Source organism: Arachis ipaensis, chromosome B05, assembly GCF_000816755.2.
Source record: "Arachis ipaensis cultivar K30076 chromosome B05, Araip1.1, whole genome shotgun sequence".
Lineage (NCBI taxonomy): Eukaryota > Viridiplantae > Streptophyta > Magnoliopsida > Fabales > Fabaceae > Arachis > Arachis ipaensis.
In genome coordinates, this window is record NC_029789.2 from 121,245,710 (window position 1) to 121,264,426 (window position 18,717).

Here is an 18,717-nt window from a genome sequence, read left to right on the forward strand (position 1 = left end):
CTTCAAAGCATACCTTAAGTATTTATTTAATTTTTTTTATATGATAAAAGGAGCCATATAAGTAAGGAGTAGTCACCTTACTGGTAATTTCAGCTCATTTGAAATCGAAGAGACATATAGTGCAAATTCCCGCTCGTCATAGAATCCAATCAGATATATTTGTGCCAAATTGGGTATCTGTAGAAGACAAAAACTAAGTAGAAATAATTTAAAACTTTTCATTCATATCATCTCTGCTTCATCCATTATCAATCTGGAAACTCAATTTGAATTTTAGACAATTTGAATTTTAGATTACAACATTAGCTAAGCCTTGTACCAATAAATAGAGTCAGCTACTTCAATTGGACAACCCAATAGTGTCTTTAAATTAGCGAATAAAAATCTATACATCAGTATCTTCATTCTTTCCTTTTCTTTTTTTAACCTTTACCACGGTGTTCAGATCCCAATACCAAGAATATGACTAATTTAGCACTGTGACTGCCTCTCCCAGCATGCTGGGAAGTGGGAAGTGATTGAGTATGCTTACCACTCATCAATCCAGACCCAATGTTGGTTTATACATCAATATCTACATTGAGTGAGTGTATGTGTGTGTATATATAAACATGAATTCACCTACCACTCAACAAACACAGGTCCACTCAACCAAGCAAGATCATAATAGAGTGAAGCTGTAGGATAGGCCCACTAATTTTTTTCTCTCTAACATTGGAAAGAAAATGGAGAGAAAACTAATTTTTCCCTCTCTACTTCCAATACCACCCCTTCACTTTTTCAATATATTTTATAATATAAGGGTAAAATTGTCTTTTTATAACATTTCTTTCCTTCTTATTTTCCTTCCATCCAAACACATCTAAAGAAAATAAAAATCCACTCAATTTCTTTTCTTTCCTTTCTTTCCTTTCTATTTCCTTCCTCTCTATTTCTTTCCTTCCAACCAAACATAAGTGACAACAGTCACTAACAGATTCATAACTGACTAAGTAATAAGAGACCCTAATACCACTCTGTATCCCCTATACAAAACTCATGTACAACATATCATTCTCAGAATAACAATATCCATTCAGATTCACTCAATCTCTATCTCTATCTCCAGATTCTCTGAATTCTATAGACCCAGACTTAGTCAATACATCAGCAACTACATTGAGAAATTCAATTTCCTTTTTGTTTTCTTTCTCCTAAAAATATAGAAACACAAGTCTACTATTCAATCAACCTAGACCCAGCTCTGCTCTATACATCAGTATCCTACATTGAGAAATCCAATTTTTTTTCCTGTTCTCTTAGCAAGTCAGCATTGAAATTCAAAGTAAAGGTTCCTCCTTTTTTAGGGTTTTCTCAATTTGGTTGGAACAACAGTGTGAAATATAGTTTTTTTTTCTTTTTTCTTTTTTATTTTTTTTAAAAAAGAACCAACAACAACTACTATCCTCAACAACATACACACACATAAAAAAAAAAAAAAAAGAAGCATCAAGCATACCCTCTTACAAGCTGATATAGGATGATGAACCATTGGCTGGCCAGCCAAAGGGATAAGGGGTTTTGGAATGGCGAATGAAAGAGGCCGAAATCTGGTCCCTGCACCATAACAAACAAAAATTGGAACCCAGACCGAATACCAATTGTGATAAAAGACTCTAACTTTCCTCAATACCAAAAATCTCCAGAAAAAAACAAAGTACCTTTGGTGGGTCCACCCACCATGATCACAGCAACAACCTTCTCCGAGCTCCCCATATCCTCAAAGCTTTGTTTGATCAAATTCTGGGATTTGAAGCCTCTAAATCAGCTTAAAAAGAGTTTGGGTGAGACAAAAGGTAGCTTAGAGGAGTTGCATTCATCACTTTCGGTAAAATGTTGTTGATTGATGTTAATTAAGAACAAGTTCTGAACGGCATTGCTCTACTTGAAATTTAAATTAAAAGAATAGAGATAAAGTGATACCAAGTAAGAACAGATAAATATAGAGCACGAGAGCAGTAAGCAGTAGCAGTGTAGCACAGAGGAGAGGTTCAGGTGCAGATCCGCAGAAGCGGTGAAGCGGAAACTAAAATTTGCAGCGTGGTTGGTTGCGGTGCCGCTGTGTCCGACGAATCTGAGAAGGATGAGGTTGGAAGTGTAGAAGGAGTAGGAGCGCGGGATCCTAAGAGTTTGCACGAGCTCCTTACGATCTTATCTGGCTCTGACTTTGCTGAGCAAAGCTTGGAGTGAAAGCCATATCAGATTTCAAATCAGAAGATACCAAATTCGAATAGGAATCCTAGTATATGCGAATGCCAAAAAAATAAAAAAAAAATAAAATAAAAAATACTCAAATTATATAAAAAATAATAAATGAATGAGAAAAGGACAAATTAGTCCCTAACCTTTTACCCTGCAGACATTTTAGTCTCTAACCATTGGAAAATACTTTTAAGTCCTTAACGTCATTAAAAATTAGACGAATCAGTCCCTCTGTCCATATGCCACCGTCAGACCCAACGAAAAAGGCTGATGTGGCTCTCCCTTTGCTTACTTGGCATCACGGCGTCCCACGTAGCACGTTAGTGGGATGGAGCTTTTCAAAAATGGACACATAAGTCCCTGTCACTCAAAATGACGTCGTTTTGTGTGCTGCCCTAATCGTCAAATTCGTTTGGGTTGTTCGTTTATGGTGGTGACTGGTGGTGAGGAGAGAGTTGTACGGATTTTAACAATGACTCCAAAGAAATGAAGAACTGTCTAAATTTGGGCATTCCACTATCGCTTTCTAACATTTCAAGAAGGGCACAGGAAAATGGTGAAGGTTTAGGGTGGTTGAGTTGTGTCTTCACAAGGTTACTGCTGCTACTATTATTGTCTTGGTGCTTCACCCTTAATGTAAGGAAAATCTGCCACCATCACTAAAGATGGAGTCTTCCCTTCACAGTTTGTGAGTTTCTTGATTTCTTCTTTCTCTACTTTTCTATTTTTCTTTTATGGGGAGTCTTGAGAGTATTGACAATTCCTATAATGAGTTTTGATGGGAATTAAGAACATAGCTCAAAGTTTCTATTTTTATTATAGGATTGTAATAGATATCTTTGGTGTAGTTTAGTTTAGTTTCTGGGGTTGTTAAGTGGAAGTAAAAGAAGGTAACTTTGTGAGATCTGGGGCTGGTTCCTTTCCAGCTAGGCAAATTTTGAGAGCTATATCCTTTTTTGTTGTTAACTGTTGTGGAGAGCTTGTATTGTGTTGCCAGGGAGATAGGAAAATTCGTTGAATTAGATTGGATTTGTTGTAGTTGTAGTTGTAGTTTAAGACAAGATTCCAGAGATCTAGGAGTATCTATGCTCTTATGTTGCTAATGCTAGATTTCCAATCCATGGGGTTTGCTTAGATCTAACCAAACATGAAGTTTCCATGGCATGATTGAGACTATGTGAAGTTTGAAGTATGGTGCTGAAAATGGCAGAATGAGGTTTTGCTAATAGCTATGATATGATTTATTTGATATTGTGAAATTGAGGGTTAGGGTTCATGAATGGAGAAGAAGATGTTGAGAGAACTTGGTATTTTCTGAATTTCATGCTGAATTGTCTAACTTTGGGCATTCCACTATGCCTTGTACAACTCTTCTCCTCACCACCAGCTACCACCATAAACGAACAACCCAAACGAATTTGAAGATTAGGGCAGCACACAAAATGACGTCGTTTTGAGTGACAGGGACTTATGTGTCCATTTTTGAAAAGCTCCATCCCACTAACGTGCTACGTGGGACGCTGTGATGCCAGGTAAGCAAAGGGGGAGCCACATCAGCCTTTTTCGTTGGGTCTGACGGTGGCTTATGGACGGAGGGACTGATTCGTCTAATTTTTAAGGACGTCAGGGACTTAAAAGTATTTTCCAATGGTTAGGGACTAAAATGTCTTCGGGGTAAAAGGTCAGGGACTAATTTGTCCTTTTCTCTAAATTAATTAACTAGTTTGAATTATAAGAGTAGTTACTCATTGTTTAAGTAAGTGTGAAAGTTCCGATCTTACTATATACCTACAACAACTTATCGACTTGCAAAATTTTAAATAAAACTTTCATCAACTACGGATTAGTCTCTATTTTATTGAGTTTTTTTTTGTGTGACTTAAAAAAAATTAAACAAATAACAAGAAAGAAAAACTAAAATTTCAAACACTATTTCGATAGGGTACAGTGGTACTTTAGACTACTTTTAAATTTCTCTTAAGGAGAAAAAACTCCACTTGGTGATAATATAACTTTATTGCCATCTTTGTCATGATGTCCGTCACTTTATTTGCATGTTTCATAATCAAACAAAAGTCAACATGTTAATTCCAATTCATGATATCCCTTATCTTAAGCACCAACAGATCAATAAATTCAAAACCATCTTGATTATTAGAAACAAGATTAAACGCCTCCATATAATCCGTCTCACAAATAACATCTCGTTGATTCACATTCCAGGCTAAGAATATTCTTTCCAAATAACAAACAATTTCCCTTGAAGAATGCTATTACTCTCAGTTATTCCTAAACACCCTCGTTGCCAATTCCCATTAGAATCTCTGATAATGCAAGAAAAATCAACACTATCACTAGAACTAGGATAACTAGCATCACAATTAATCTTGAAAGTACCCACATATGGAGGATTCCAAGAGCCATTTAATGTAGAAGAGAGAAACACATATTGCAATTCAAAAAGACTCATAAGCTCCTTTTCTAAAGCTAAAGATACCTGAATCACTTTTTTCGGAGGCCAAGGCTCATGAGAATTAAAGATGTTATTATTCCTTACTCGTCATATCTAACAAAGTCTCGAAAAGGATCTAAAATGATGCTCTTTGCTATGAGACAAGATCCAATTCTTCAAATCCAGAAGCTAACAAGAAATATCTAACCTGTGTCACACAAGCTGAGCTTTCGGATAATCCCGAATACAATGTAAAACTGATTCCTGAAAAGAAAGGCATCTTGGACACCTATCTGAGATCGACATATCTCTCATGAAGCGAAAACTTGCAGTAGGCAGAGCCTTCCTAAGACAAAACCAAGCCAAAAATTTGTGCTTCTTTAGAATAAGTTGTCGCCAAAGCCAAAGCCAATTTCCCCCGCTTCTCCCAACCAAATTGCTTCTTACATAACCACAAGTAACCATTGCGTGAGTCATAAATCTTTGAAGCAGACCCGAACTAACACCAACCCACTTACGAACCCACTTGCACATCTGGATTATAAGAAAGAATGTTACCTATCAGACCCTGATTTAGAGGGGAATAAAGGTTCTCCAAGTGCCACCTACCAAACAACCAAAGATCCTCTATCTGGAGATTTGAATCAGAAATGTGAACATAATATATCTCATTAGATAGTTTCTCCTCTCTCCTCCAGTTAGAAAATAAAATATTCTTGTTTAAATTCCAATACACCAAGCAAACCCGTTCTTCAACACTTTTCAAGCCTTCCATAGACTCTTCTAAAAGTAAGAGTCCATGTCCCTAGAACAATCAAAATAATCATCTTGAGAGGAGTGATATTTGGCTTTCAATAATTAGACCCATAACTTATTTTTGCCTAATGGAAAAAAGTCCAAACTAGCTTCCCATGTAAAGCAATATTATAATAAGAATCTCTAATACCCAAACTCCCATACTTATTTGGAGTAACCAACACCTTTCAACTAACAAGATCCAAATCTCTACCATCAGCTTGACCTTTCTAAAGAAAATTTCTCATCATAGTCTTCAGCTTACTGACTATCCCTTTGGAGAAAATAGAGATCTACATTTGGTACATAGGAATAGCAGCTACTACTGAATTGACCAAGTAGAGTCTACTTTGAATCTTATCCAGAACACCATTAAAAACTGATTGGGTCACTCTATAATGGTTAAGAGTAATCCCAAGGTACTTACACAGGTCCTAGAAAAATCTGATGGAGAACATCCCAGTGAATATCTCTTTTATTGTTGCAGATACATTCTTGGAGCAAAGTGTTTTAGACTTCTCCACATTAATCTTCATCCCATATGTTTTGCAGAAATTTTCCAAAACCATCATCACATTTTGCACTTGTCTCTTTGTAGCTTTACAGAATAGAAGTAAATCATCTGCAAACATTAAGTGAGATATTCTTGGTCCTCCTCTAGAAACAACAATCGACTCCCATAAGCCCATTTCAACTTGATGATTAATAAAGCAAGCCAATCTCTCCATGCACAACACAAAAAGATATGGTGATATATAATCTCCTTGTCGTAGACTCAGGCTAGGAGTAAAACCATTCAGTCGATTCCCATTCCAAAGAATAGACAAAGAGGAGACAGTGACACAGTTCATAATCAGATTGATTATAGGACTGGGAAAACCAAATCTCTTGAGGGTTTTGGCCAAAACCCTCAAGACAACTCTGTCATGCGCTTTCTCTAGATCAATCTTAAAGGCTAGAGTATCTTTTTTTAACTTAGTCTTTTTCATAAAATGAAAGACTTCTTGTGCAATAATGATGTTGTCAGGAGTTCTTCTTTCCAAAATAAACCCCTCCTTAAAGAAGGCCAACAATATCCGCAAGATAAAGATAGAGATTATTAACAAGGACCTTCGTGATGATCTTGTAAACCATGTTGCAAAGGCTCATTGGCCTAAAATTCTTCATGGATATCGGTGTTTTAACCTTCAAAATCAGAACTAATAAAGTCTCCATCATCCTCGGATTAACGGCAACACTGGAGAATGCCTGCTTAACCATATTCCAAACATCCGAACCAATGATCACCCAATATTCCTTGAAGAAGAAAGCTTAAAACCCATCTGGGCTTGGAAACTTAAAAGAGTTCATGTGAAAATCAGCTGTCTTAACTTCCTCCATAGTAACTGGCACTGTAAGATCATATCAAGCTTCCTCAATTAGAGAAGGAAGAGGCACATCACCAAGATAACTCAAATCAACAATATTCAACTAACAGAATAAGCTTTTATAGAAAGACTCTGCTTCCCGAGCTAGAACCTCTGGATCAATCTCCCACACTCCATCCTTGAGCAAAAGGCCATGTATCTTATTATACTTTCGTCGCACAAGAGTCTGAACATGAAAGAGTTTTGTATTCCTCTCCCCAAACCATACCCACTGCTCTCTGAATTTTTGAAACCACAAGAGCTCTTCTTGCACTAGAGTATTATTATAATCTTCAATCAACTGTTGCTCTTTCTGACGCAAATAAATGCTATCCATCACTTTCAAACACCTTTGTAAAGAATTAATTTGGCACTTTAATTCACATTTTTTAACAAAAATATTACCGAACACCTTTGAATTAAATTCTAAGGAATTCTTCTGGACTTTCGACAGCTTGCCATGAATCCAACTAAGCCAGACCACCATGACTTGTTCACAATATCCCTATACCCGGGGTGAATAGCCTAAGCTGCAACAAACCAGAAAGGTCTACTCCCTTTAAGCTGAGGATGACCTTTTTAATGCACCAGAATAGGACAATGGTAAGACTGAAGTCTATTTAAAATTTCTGCACAGGCTTCTGAAAAAAGAGATAACCAACCACTATTTATATAAACCCAGTCAAGCTTTTTTGCCACCTCAATATTATTTTTCACCCTCCTGTACCCAGAGAATCTTCTTCTAATAGTCTTCAGGTCAAACAAATTACTATCCCTAATAAAGAAGCAAACCGATCTGCTCTTAGACTCAAAAAGTGACAACCCTTATATTCATGAGAAAAGATGACTTCATTAAAATCATCAAGAACAATCCAACGCCCTTGGAAAACCAAGGACTATGCAACTAGATTCCCAAAGGAGAACCCTCATATTAAATTTGGGACTACCACAAATATCACTACACCTCCAAATCAAATTATCTAACTGAACCTCAACCGTAATACCCTAATTGAAAGCATCAATTAATTTACAACAAGCACCCTGCATCGAGGATAGAAATCAAATTCTCCCCTTATGCCCCTTTGCTTCCATGATACTAACAAGCACCTTTCGCTTCAACAATTTCAAATGTTGAAAAGGGGAGTGAATTTCAACCATAATAAAGAAGACATGTCTAAATTTCCTAACAAGTTCCTTACAATACATCCAAACGAACTTACCAGAAGTATCCCTAACATTCCAAACAATTATATTTAAACTATCCATAAAAACAGGGACAGAAAAAAGAACAAAAGACTCTAAACTGAATCACCGACCTCAAGAGAAGGCTTGCCTTGCGGCGCTAGAACATTCTGACTCTCAAGATTTGTCTCCCTCGGTCCCCCAACACTGCACCTTCCGCCATGCTTCCAGCTGTGCCCTTTGTCGTGCCCCTATTTTTATCAACCGACGAGTTTTGCAAGGACGAAGGTTGTGGGCGTTTCCGGAGAAAAGAGCCATGGCGTGCAAGAATTGTTCTAAAAATTAGACTGGACCAGTCAATTCAACCAGATTAACCAAAAATCGGTCATCTGGCCGATCCAGTTGACCTCCAGAACTGCCTTGTAAAAAACCGATGAAAAAATCGGTCGAACCGATAGTTAATCGATGAACTGGGTGAACCGGCCAGATTTTTTAAAGGCTCTGGTTTTTTAATTTTCCTTAAAATGGCATCATTTTGACTTTTGAAACAAAAACTAACCTAACCTAATGTTTCCTCCCCTAACAAAGACACACACCATTCCTCCCTCACTCAACCCTAATTTCTTCTTCCTCCAACCAACGAGAGAAGACACTCTACCATCGTTACCACAAGTGACGCCGGCAGTGACCACCAGCAGTTGCCACCATCGCGGGTCAAAGCTTCTGTCGATGGTATCATAGTCTGAACTCTAAATCCTCTATCATCGGTGTTGTCTGGTTGTCGGAAGCAGAGTTTGAAGATTCTGTCGTCGTCGGCGGTGGCTGGTCAATTCGAAGCTTCTGTTGTCGGCCACCTCTGTCCTGCCGAGCTTCTGTTCTGCCACTGTGGACTCTAGGCCTCCTCTACTCTCTGCCGCAGTGAGTTCTTTGATTATTGTTGTCGATTAATCTTGGATTCATGAATAATTTTAGCCCTTTATGAGTTCTGCCTGCTTATTTATTGCTTTTTTTTTTTTGTAGATTGTTAGTTTGTACTTCTGGTTTGTTTTTCTTCCTGGTATGAAAGGGATATTGTTTGTATCGAAAAAATTATTGAGAAGTTAATTAATAAATTTTTATTTTATAAATTTTTAATGATAAAACATGAATAAATTATTATGTCAAATTATAAAAAATTTGAATTTTATTAGTTAAGAAATTATTGAATTTGTATATTTAAAATTGTGTATTGAATTTTTAACAATTTTATTATATATTTAATAAAACCGGTTCAACCACTGTTGGACCCCGATTAAACCATTGAACCATTGAACTAGTCACTTGACCGGTTCAATGACCAGTCCGGTTCTCGCAACCTTGCGTGCGAGAGTTATACGGGAAGGAGATAGCATGCCTTCATGTTTCCCTCGCTGTCCCATCCTGATTCTAATTGATTTGGGCTTTGGAACTCTTTTCGAACTAGTCTTGAGCTTCTATCCATCTTGGGCCTTTAAACCTTGCTTTTGTCCCATTGAAAATTTTTTTCTTACGCAATACTTGTTGCAAGCCCTCCCCATCTTCATTGCATGCCTCATTAACGTGAATATCATGCACGTTAGGAGCCAAGGAGTCTGCTTTATCAACTCTTAATTCCTCGCCTAAATCATACATTTCCATTTCAAACCTCTTTTTGAATTTCCTGATCATTGTTCGGCATTGGCTGCGGGGCTTCATTGAACTTGCCGTCACCCATAGCACCATACTTCCTTTCCGAGAACTCCTTCTCTGAGCACATTGCTTTATCATGTTTATACCGTGCACAAGTAGCACAAATCAAATTTAAACTCTCATACTCTACTTCATGAGTAATGTCCTCAATGATAATATTTTTTATTACCGGCAATGCCATGTTAATCTGAACACAAGTCCCCCTCTCCGCTAGTTTAGTGGTCATGTCCACTTTGACCGAAACCCTTATTGCATATGCAATTTGCAGTATTGCTTTCTCTTGGTAGCACCAAATTGGAAGTCTCGAGATTCAAATCCATACTAACGTTAACTCGAAGGATTATTCGCATGGCCTAAAGTCCACATCCCATGGCTTTACTGCTACATAGTGACCCTCGATCAACCACGGGCCACCAAACATGACATTCACACGATCTTTAGCAATATTGAATTTTACCAAAAAATACTCAAATCCTATGTCCAACAGATCAAACCTTCCTTTGATGCGCCATACTATCCAAAGCTTATGTGTAAGAGCCATGTAACCATAATGCTTATCCAGCACCTTCGGCCAAACAGCTCTTCGCCTCTTCTGTAAAACTGATACTCAGTAGGTGCGAGTCACTCTGCTTGCCTATTACCGTTGCAATACCATCCCTAGATAAAGATCCTACCAAAACAAAGGCCTTAGACTACTCTGTATCAATGACCTTATCTCTAAAAGAGACCCGTGGCTTTTCGAAATCCTCCGAAAAAGAACCCTCCCTGACAATGGATGCACACCCTCCTACGCTCTGCCCCTTATCTTTTCCAATGGCATGGTCGTCGACCTCTCTGGTTTCACCCTCATTCCCTCACTTCTGCTCTTGCCCTCTCTCATATACGTCGATTAAACAACTCTTTTGCTTTCACCAAAATTTTGTAACCTATCGAATTAAAATCTACTGTTAGTTTGTAAATTGATCAAGTTGACTATTATCTCTAGTTCTCTATCATTATTGTCAAACACGTAAATTAACTCATTTTATTATGGAATTTTATTTTTATGATCATACTATTCAGCTGTTTTGTTTTGAATTCAAATGGACAATTTTTTTAAAAATTAGTATCTATTCACTTTTGAGGTAAAAAAGTTTTCTTAATCTCATATAGTTATATTAATTTCTTAGCATTGCATCATATGGAATATATAGCAGCGGTTGTTGACCAGCTCATCATGAGAAGATTAGATGGGTTAACTTTGAAGCTGTGAAATTATATTTCAAAAATAAAATATTGAACATATGGTTGAATATGTTCTTTTGACGAATACAAAAGTTGACAAAAAAAATAAATTTTTATTATTGACATATATAACTCTAAAAGAATATACAGAAGATATTTTTATATACGATTTTGCTAGGAAACTAATTAGGAGGTAATCAACTAGAGTCAATTAATTGAAAAATAAGAAATTTGTTATATATATATATAAAAATAACATCCCACTATTCTAATTTTTTGAATTTCAAAATTAAAAATACAAAAGATTAATTTGAGTTAGTTAGTTTAAATTGTAGTTGGCTCCCAAAACTTTTTCTTTTACATATTATAAATTTAAAAATTTTTAAAATGTATGCATAATTTGTAATAGCTTTTAAATCAAAAGAGAATAAAAAGTTCTATAGCATTAACCCTAAATAATGATAATTGTTTGCTATGTAACTATGTTGAACTATATTTAATGATGAAAAGTTGACTTGGCTTTCAATAGGTTTTGTACTTGTATTTGCTTATGAAGGATTCATAATGTAAAAAAAAGTTTGACAACGGTACTAAAACAATAGTATTTTAGTATCTACTGAAAGGAGTTGACGTTAGTAGAGAAGGACAAGTAATACTATAAACCTTTATGGGTTAATTACGGTGTGAGATCTGGTAATAATGTAGTATTAAGAATTTGTTAATTTTAATAAAAAAAATTGTTATTGTTGTCTTCAGACATGGACTCATGTTTTGATTTTTGGCAGATACAAATTTAGAAGGTGTATGTTTAGTTTTTAGTAGGGTAAAGTATTCGAGCGGTGAGAAGCTTTTTTATTAGAGGTAGAATACTCAGGAGTTTCAACCACACACAGATTTGTTTAATCCCAAAGGTTTTGAATGCTATAAACATGACACAGGTCATGCTGATTAGTTTATCTTCTGTGGTTTATAAATTTATTTCTAAAGTGATTGTTCATAGGCTACAGAGTATCATGAATAAACTAGTTAGTCCTAATCAAAACGCTTTCTTAAAAGGAAGACTAATTAGTGATAATATACTTATAGCTTATGAATGTATGCACTACTTGAAAACCAAGAAGACGGGCTTGAATACTGAAATGGCCGTAAAGCTTGATATGAGTAAGGCTTACGATAGAGTGGAATGGCATTTTTTATGGTTCATGTTTCGAAAGTTAGGATTTGATCATAGATGGATAGGTTGGATTCAGGAGGTGGTGACTACAGTTTCTTACTCTATTATTGTTGAAGGTCAATCCTTTGATTTTTTTAAGCCAAATAGAGGAATCCGACAAAGAGACCCTCTATCACCGTATCTGTTTCTATTTTGTGTAGAAGTTTATCCTTTCTGCCGAACAAGACAGAGCAAAACCGTCTTATCTCTGGTGTCCAGATCAATAGAAGATGCCCTCCCATCAATCATCTACTCTTCGCAGACGACTCTATTCTATTTAGTAGGGCCTCGGAGGACGGCTGTTATAATATCCTGAAGATCCTTACTCTATATGAGAGCTTTAGTGGTTAGAAAGTAAACTTATCTAAATCAGCTATGTTTTTTATCAACAATACCCCAGGGGAAAAGAGAACTGCCTTGGCTAACAGGCTCAACATTAGACACATAGGAGCACAGGACAAGTATTTAGGCTCCCTTCAACGGTTAATCGGTCGAAGAAGGAGACATTTGGGGCTATTAAAGAAAAAGTGAGAAAAAAGATCCAGGGCTGGAAACGACACTTACTATCTACATCAGGTAGACATGTACTAATTAAGGCAGTCGGGGAGGCCATTCCTATTTACACACTCTCTTGCTTCAGGCTTCCAGATACATTAATTTGCGAGATTCACAATATTCTCACCCAATTTTGGTGGGGGCAAAAAGGAACAGAAAGAAAGATGGCGTGGATTAGTTGGGACACCATGTCTAGACCAAAGAAGGAGGGTGACCTTGGTTTTAAAGACCTGCGAGCTCAAAACCTAGCGCTACTCACTAAACAATGCTGGAAACTAACTACGCAACCTCAATCATTATTATCCAAAATTTTCAAAGGCAAGTACTACCGTTACAGACTTACAGCAATATCATGAGAGCAGAGACAGGAAACCAACCTTCTTGGGGCTGGAGAAGCCTTTTGGAGGGCCGCAAAGTTCTAGAAAAAGGCATATGTTGGAAGGTGGGCAATGGGAACAGCATTCACATTTTCCAGGAACTATGGGTAGCTACATCCCAACCTTTCCTTGTCCTACACAACTCAGTCATCAGCAATCAGATTATGGAAGTAGCATAGGTGAATGAGCTAATCATGCCTAGCAAACATTAGAACCTGGAATTAATCAACAGTATTTTCTCTTTAGACATGGCTAATCATATTTTGCTAACAAAAATTGAGAAAGGTGATGATCATTTATTTTGTCCCAGAACCAAAAACAAAAAATATGAAGTCAGCTCAGGATACCAAATTGCCTACCTGTTCTATCACTCTCCAATTGATTACTGCCCTGATTTGATGCAGCACAAAGACACATGGTTGGAGCTCTGGAAAATGCCCCTACTCCCAAAAATCAAGTTTTTTCTCTGGCGATGTTTGCACGAGAAGCTCCCGGTTCTAGAGAACCTCCACCGCCGCATCCACACAATTTCTCCTCTCTGTAGGCACTGGAATCTCAGCCCAGAAATGATTAGTCACTGTTTATTCTTCTGCCAAAAATCGAAGGAGGTATGATTTAGAAGCTCATTACCTGGATTGGTTTGTGGAGATGGGTCCTTCTCCTTCTGGCGAACGTGGTCGGAAAGTGTAGGCAAGCTCAAGAGGCGAAGAAGTAACAACCGTGACTTCAGATGCTGGCGATTATGTGTTGGCAAATCTGGAAATCAAGAAACCGGCTCATCTTTGAAAATGATACTGAAGAAATAAAACAAATTCTTACTTCAACTAGCAACCTTCTTCAAGACATTTAAGACCACATACCTTAATTTTTCTGTTGGAGTGCTTCATCTTCTTTTCTTAAGCTTTTTGGTGTTTTAGCTCGTTAAAGAGCTTTTGGGAGATCCTCAATTCATGTCTTGCTGTCCTAGTTATGGACAATGTCTATTTTATCCAGTTGAATAAAATAATTTACCTTGAAAAAAAAACCGTGAATACATCAATACATTTATTTATGATTTTCCTTAATTCTATAGAAAATATTTTATTTAAATTATAAAAAATAATAAATATATATATTGATGCATTCACGATTGATTTTGTACCTATGGAGCCTGTACTTGTTTTCCAGATTATCAACCTTATTCTTGTACTACTATCATATAGAACAATTCTGTTAATTATTTAACTTTGACCTCACGGTGGGACTATATTGAAGCTAAATAAAACTTTTTTAGATTTAAATAAAACACTTTAAACCTTAAAAACCAAAATAGAATTACACTCAAACGTAGACGACCAATTTAATACTTTATCCAATAAACTATTCTTTCACGACTGAAAGTAAATATAAAAACAAAAATCAAAATAACATAATACAACAACAACAATAACAACAACAACAACATAATAATAATAATAATAATAATAATAATAATAATAATAATAATAATAATAATAATAATAATAATAATAATAATAATAATAATAATAATAATAATAATAATAATAATAATAATAATAATAATAATAATAATAATAATAATAATAATTATCTGAGATGGTGTAAAATCAATACAAATAAATATACTCGTATTATTATATATATTTTGAGTACACCGAGTCCAATTTCTTGTAGAGCATGTTTTGGGTATTTAATTTAGTACCGTTCTCTTTGTGTTTTTTTACCGGTGCAACTAGGTATCCATATAATTCATTCTTTAATCGGTTATTATCTATTGTAATAATTATTTTTAAATATTATGTCTTAAATATTCTCTCACATATTATATCTCTTTAAAGTTAGAATATTTAAATTTAAATTTAAACCTAACAAAACAAAAAATAACAAATCAAAATTAAACTCTAACAAATTAAAATTAAAATAATATTATCAAAATCAATTTTTTCGGTTTTAAGATTTGTATATATGACTTTTTCGGTTCTAATTAATAAGACAAATTAACCCAATTATTTTTGGATGAGTTTTGCATGTATTAAGAAATTATTTAGTGTGCAATTTTGTAATTTTCGATGTGTTATAAAATTATTTATATTAAGAAAAATATAAACACGGATTTGAATGAATTTTGAATTGTACTAAAAGTATTTTGTGTATTATCTTATTAGTTTGAATATGTTAAAAAATAATTTATGTTAAGAAAAATATAACATACAAATTTAAATAAATTTTGGATGTGTACCAAAAGTATTTTGTATGTTATCTTATTATTTTAGATGTGTTGTAAACCCCGGTTAAATTAGTAGATAATTAGTCAATAAATTAGTTTTTAATAAGGAGGATTAGAAATGTGAATGCTATATTAAATTAGGGTAGAGCTCATCGAAACGAGAATTTTGACACTAATTTCGAAGAAAACGGTCCAAAATTGGACCGAAAGGACCGAACCGGTTGAACCGAATCCGAACCGGGCTATCGGTCCAACCGGACCAGCCCATTAAAAAGAGCCACGGGCTCTTTTTCCCTCATTTCCTCAAGGACGCAGCTGAGCTCCAGGGAGAGGAAAGGAACGCCGAACCTTTACGGCAAAGTTCCAAATCCCGTAATTCCTCCGTTCGAGCTCCAATCGTCGCACCGTTTGCAGCCACGCGTTCACCGCGTCGAGCTCTACGTTTCTATCGGAACAATTTCATAGGTAACTTGATATTCCACTTCAGCCTCTCATTTCCCCCAATTTTGGAATTTTAAGTGGGAATGTTGAATTTCTTTGATATTTGATGTTTTAGGATCCAATTAGCTTGAGATGCCTTTATCTGTCTATCTGTCTGTGAAATGCATGATGGAGTTAGAGGTATGGAGGAATGGCAAAAATGGGATTTAGATTTAAGGTTTAGTTAAGTTAGGTCTAAATATCCTTAGTAAACCACCTTTTATGGCTTCTGTTTAATACTCTAAGCTCTATAATTTGAGTGTCGGCGTTCTAGGATTGCCTCTGGCATTTCCAGGACCTTATATATTATGTGTGTGGCACCTTTACCATACTGAGACCCTCCGGTTCTCATTCCATACTATGTTGTTATTTTTCAGATGCAGGTCGAGAGGCATCTCGTTAGGCGTCTGGACTCTTAAAGCGGAGGGGTTACTGGATAGTGTTGTTGTATAGTTTTGTTGTACAGTGATGTGTATATATGTACTTAGCTTTCTCTCCGCATAACTTGTCCTTTTTGATCCTCTTAGAGGTTTATGGAGAGGCAGGATTGTGTGTATGTACTTTTGGGTTTTGGATATGTATGTATATATATGTGTAAATATTCTCCGGCCAGTCTTGACTTCGCAGGCTGAGTTAGGAGCTTGTTATTTTGTATCTTTGGCACTCTATTCCTACTTCTGTTATCTTATTTTTGACAGTTACAGTTTTCTTAGCATGCAAGTTAACTCGTTCCTTGAGCGTTGCGCCTTTATTGTGCGATTTTTATTTCCCCCTTTTCTTCAAGGCTCCTAGCATATTATAACTCTTCTGCTATTATATGTACTTATTTTATTTTAGAGGTCGTAATACCACATCACCTCTGTTTTACGACTTAAGCGTAAAGCTTTGTGTGGTAGGGTGTTACATTATGGTATCAGAGCAGTTCGTTCCTATAGAGCCTGAAAGACGGACTGATTGTGCTTCTGTGCATTCTCTGTATATGTGTTTATGTGCTATTAGGATATCTGATTGATATATATGGCATAAACGTTTGTGGGCATGCATTTGGAACTTAAAGCATTAGACCTGTGATATTGAGACTGATCAACTTAATATCACTTGTTTGGTGTGTATAGGGACCAGATGTCGACTCGCGGACGCGGTCGCGGGTGAGGTAGAGGTAGGACAGGCACCGTTACTCCTGTACCCACAGGGACTGATCCAGTAGACTTTATGGCTGCCTTGGGAAATATGGCTGCAGCTATGCAGGCAACAGCTGAGGCACTGGGTAATCAAATAAATCAGGGTAATCATGGGAACAATAATGATGAGGACGGTCCTATGACACTTGCTACATTTCTGAAAGTTTGCCCTCCGACTTTTAGGGGAACCTCAAATCCCACTGATGCAGATAATTGGATTCAGGCTATGGAAAGGGCATTACAGGCACAACAGGTTCCTGAAGAGCAATGGGTTGAATTTGGAACTTATCAGTTGCAAGGTGAAGCTCAGTATTGGTGGCAGGGAACACGACGTATCCTGCAGCCTGATGGTGCTGCGATTCCTTGGGAGGTTTTCGGCCCATGAATTAAGATTGAGAATGGTGGTCTTAGGTTATGATTTGAAAGTATATAATGCTACTCATGAAGCTATGGTGACTAGGATAGAATGTCCACAAGTTCCTTTTCGAGTGCAACAACGTGAATTTGTGCATGATTTGATTTGTTTGCCTATGACTGGTCTTGATCTCATTTTGGGGTTGGATTGGTTATCCAAGAATCATGTTTTACTTGATTGTTCTGAAAAGTCAGTACAGTTTATGCCGGAAGGGTCAGAAGCACCGGTTGTGGTGAATAGTTACTATTTGAATTCTATGATAGTAAACTGTTCTTGAACCAAATGTCAGGGTACTATGTTATTAACTGCGGGAGTATCAGGTGATGATCAGAGTTTAGAGCAAATTCCGGTTGTATGTGAATTTCCAGATGTGTTTTCGGATGATATTAATGAATTCCCACCTAACCGAGAGGTTGAATTTGCAATTGAGTTGGCTCTATTCCTACTTCTGTTATCTTATGTTTGACAGTTACGGTTTTCTTAGCATGCAAGTTAACTCGTTCCTTGAGCGTTGCGCTTTTATCTCGCGATTTTTATTTCCCCTATCCTTCAAGGCTCCTAGTATATTATAACTCTTCTGCTATTATATGTACTTATTTTATTTTAGAGGTCGTAATACCACATCACCTCTGTTTTACGACTTAAGCGTAAAGCTTTGTGTGGTAGGGTGTTACATGTGTAATGATGAATATATATAAAATAATTAAAAAACTACCACAAAAAATAATCACTCAAGGAAAAAAGAAAAAATAATGTTCAAACATATTCATATAGAACTAAAATATAATTGGATACGGAAGAGAAAAAGTGATATTATTTAGTTGATAAATTAATTTTATTATTTATTGTTATTTTGGATGTATCGTAAACACATTTAAAATACTACATTAAATCTTCGCAGCGCACCTAAAATAATATAATTGTACACAAAATAAATTATGAACACATCTAAAATTGAAGCTACATTTTAAAATGTACATATAAAATTAAACTAGATTTATTGATATATATAGAACGAAGATAGAGAATAATTTTCTCTTATTCTTTAGAGAATGAAACTTACCAGCCCCATCTTAATATCAGAATCGTCGTCATCTTCCCTCGTCTTGAACATCGCTGCCTCCGACCTGCTTTCGTTGCCGCAGCAGCATCTTTGACGGTCTTCGTCGCAGTTCTTTTATCAACATTTTTTTTGTTTGTCGCTTTTCCTTCTGGTAAATATTTCTCCAAGATTTTATTCGGTGCGTGTGCTTGCTCAATGC

General features: G+C 36.1%; 1 protein-coding gene across 1 annotated transcript in view; it reads right to left on the reverse strand.

Annotated features, from left to right (window-relative positions):
- The window catches only part of LOC107643956 (mannose-1-phosphate guanyltransferase alpha), a gene marked incomplete in the record, with an annotated part of 6,731 nt that extends 4,477 nt beyond the window's left edge, over positions 1–2,254 (reverse strand). The window contains 4 exon segments of the mRNA XM_016347714.2: positions 77–177; positions 1,499–1,596; positions 1,701–1,807; positions 1,963–2,254. Coding sequence (XP_016203200.1) covers positions 77–177; positions 1,499–1,596; positions 1,701–1,755 — 254 coding nt within the window.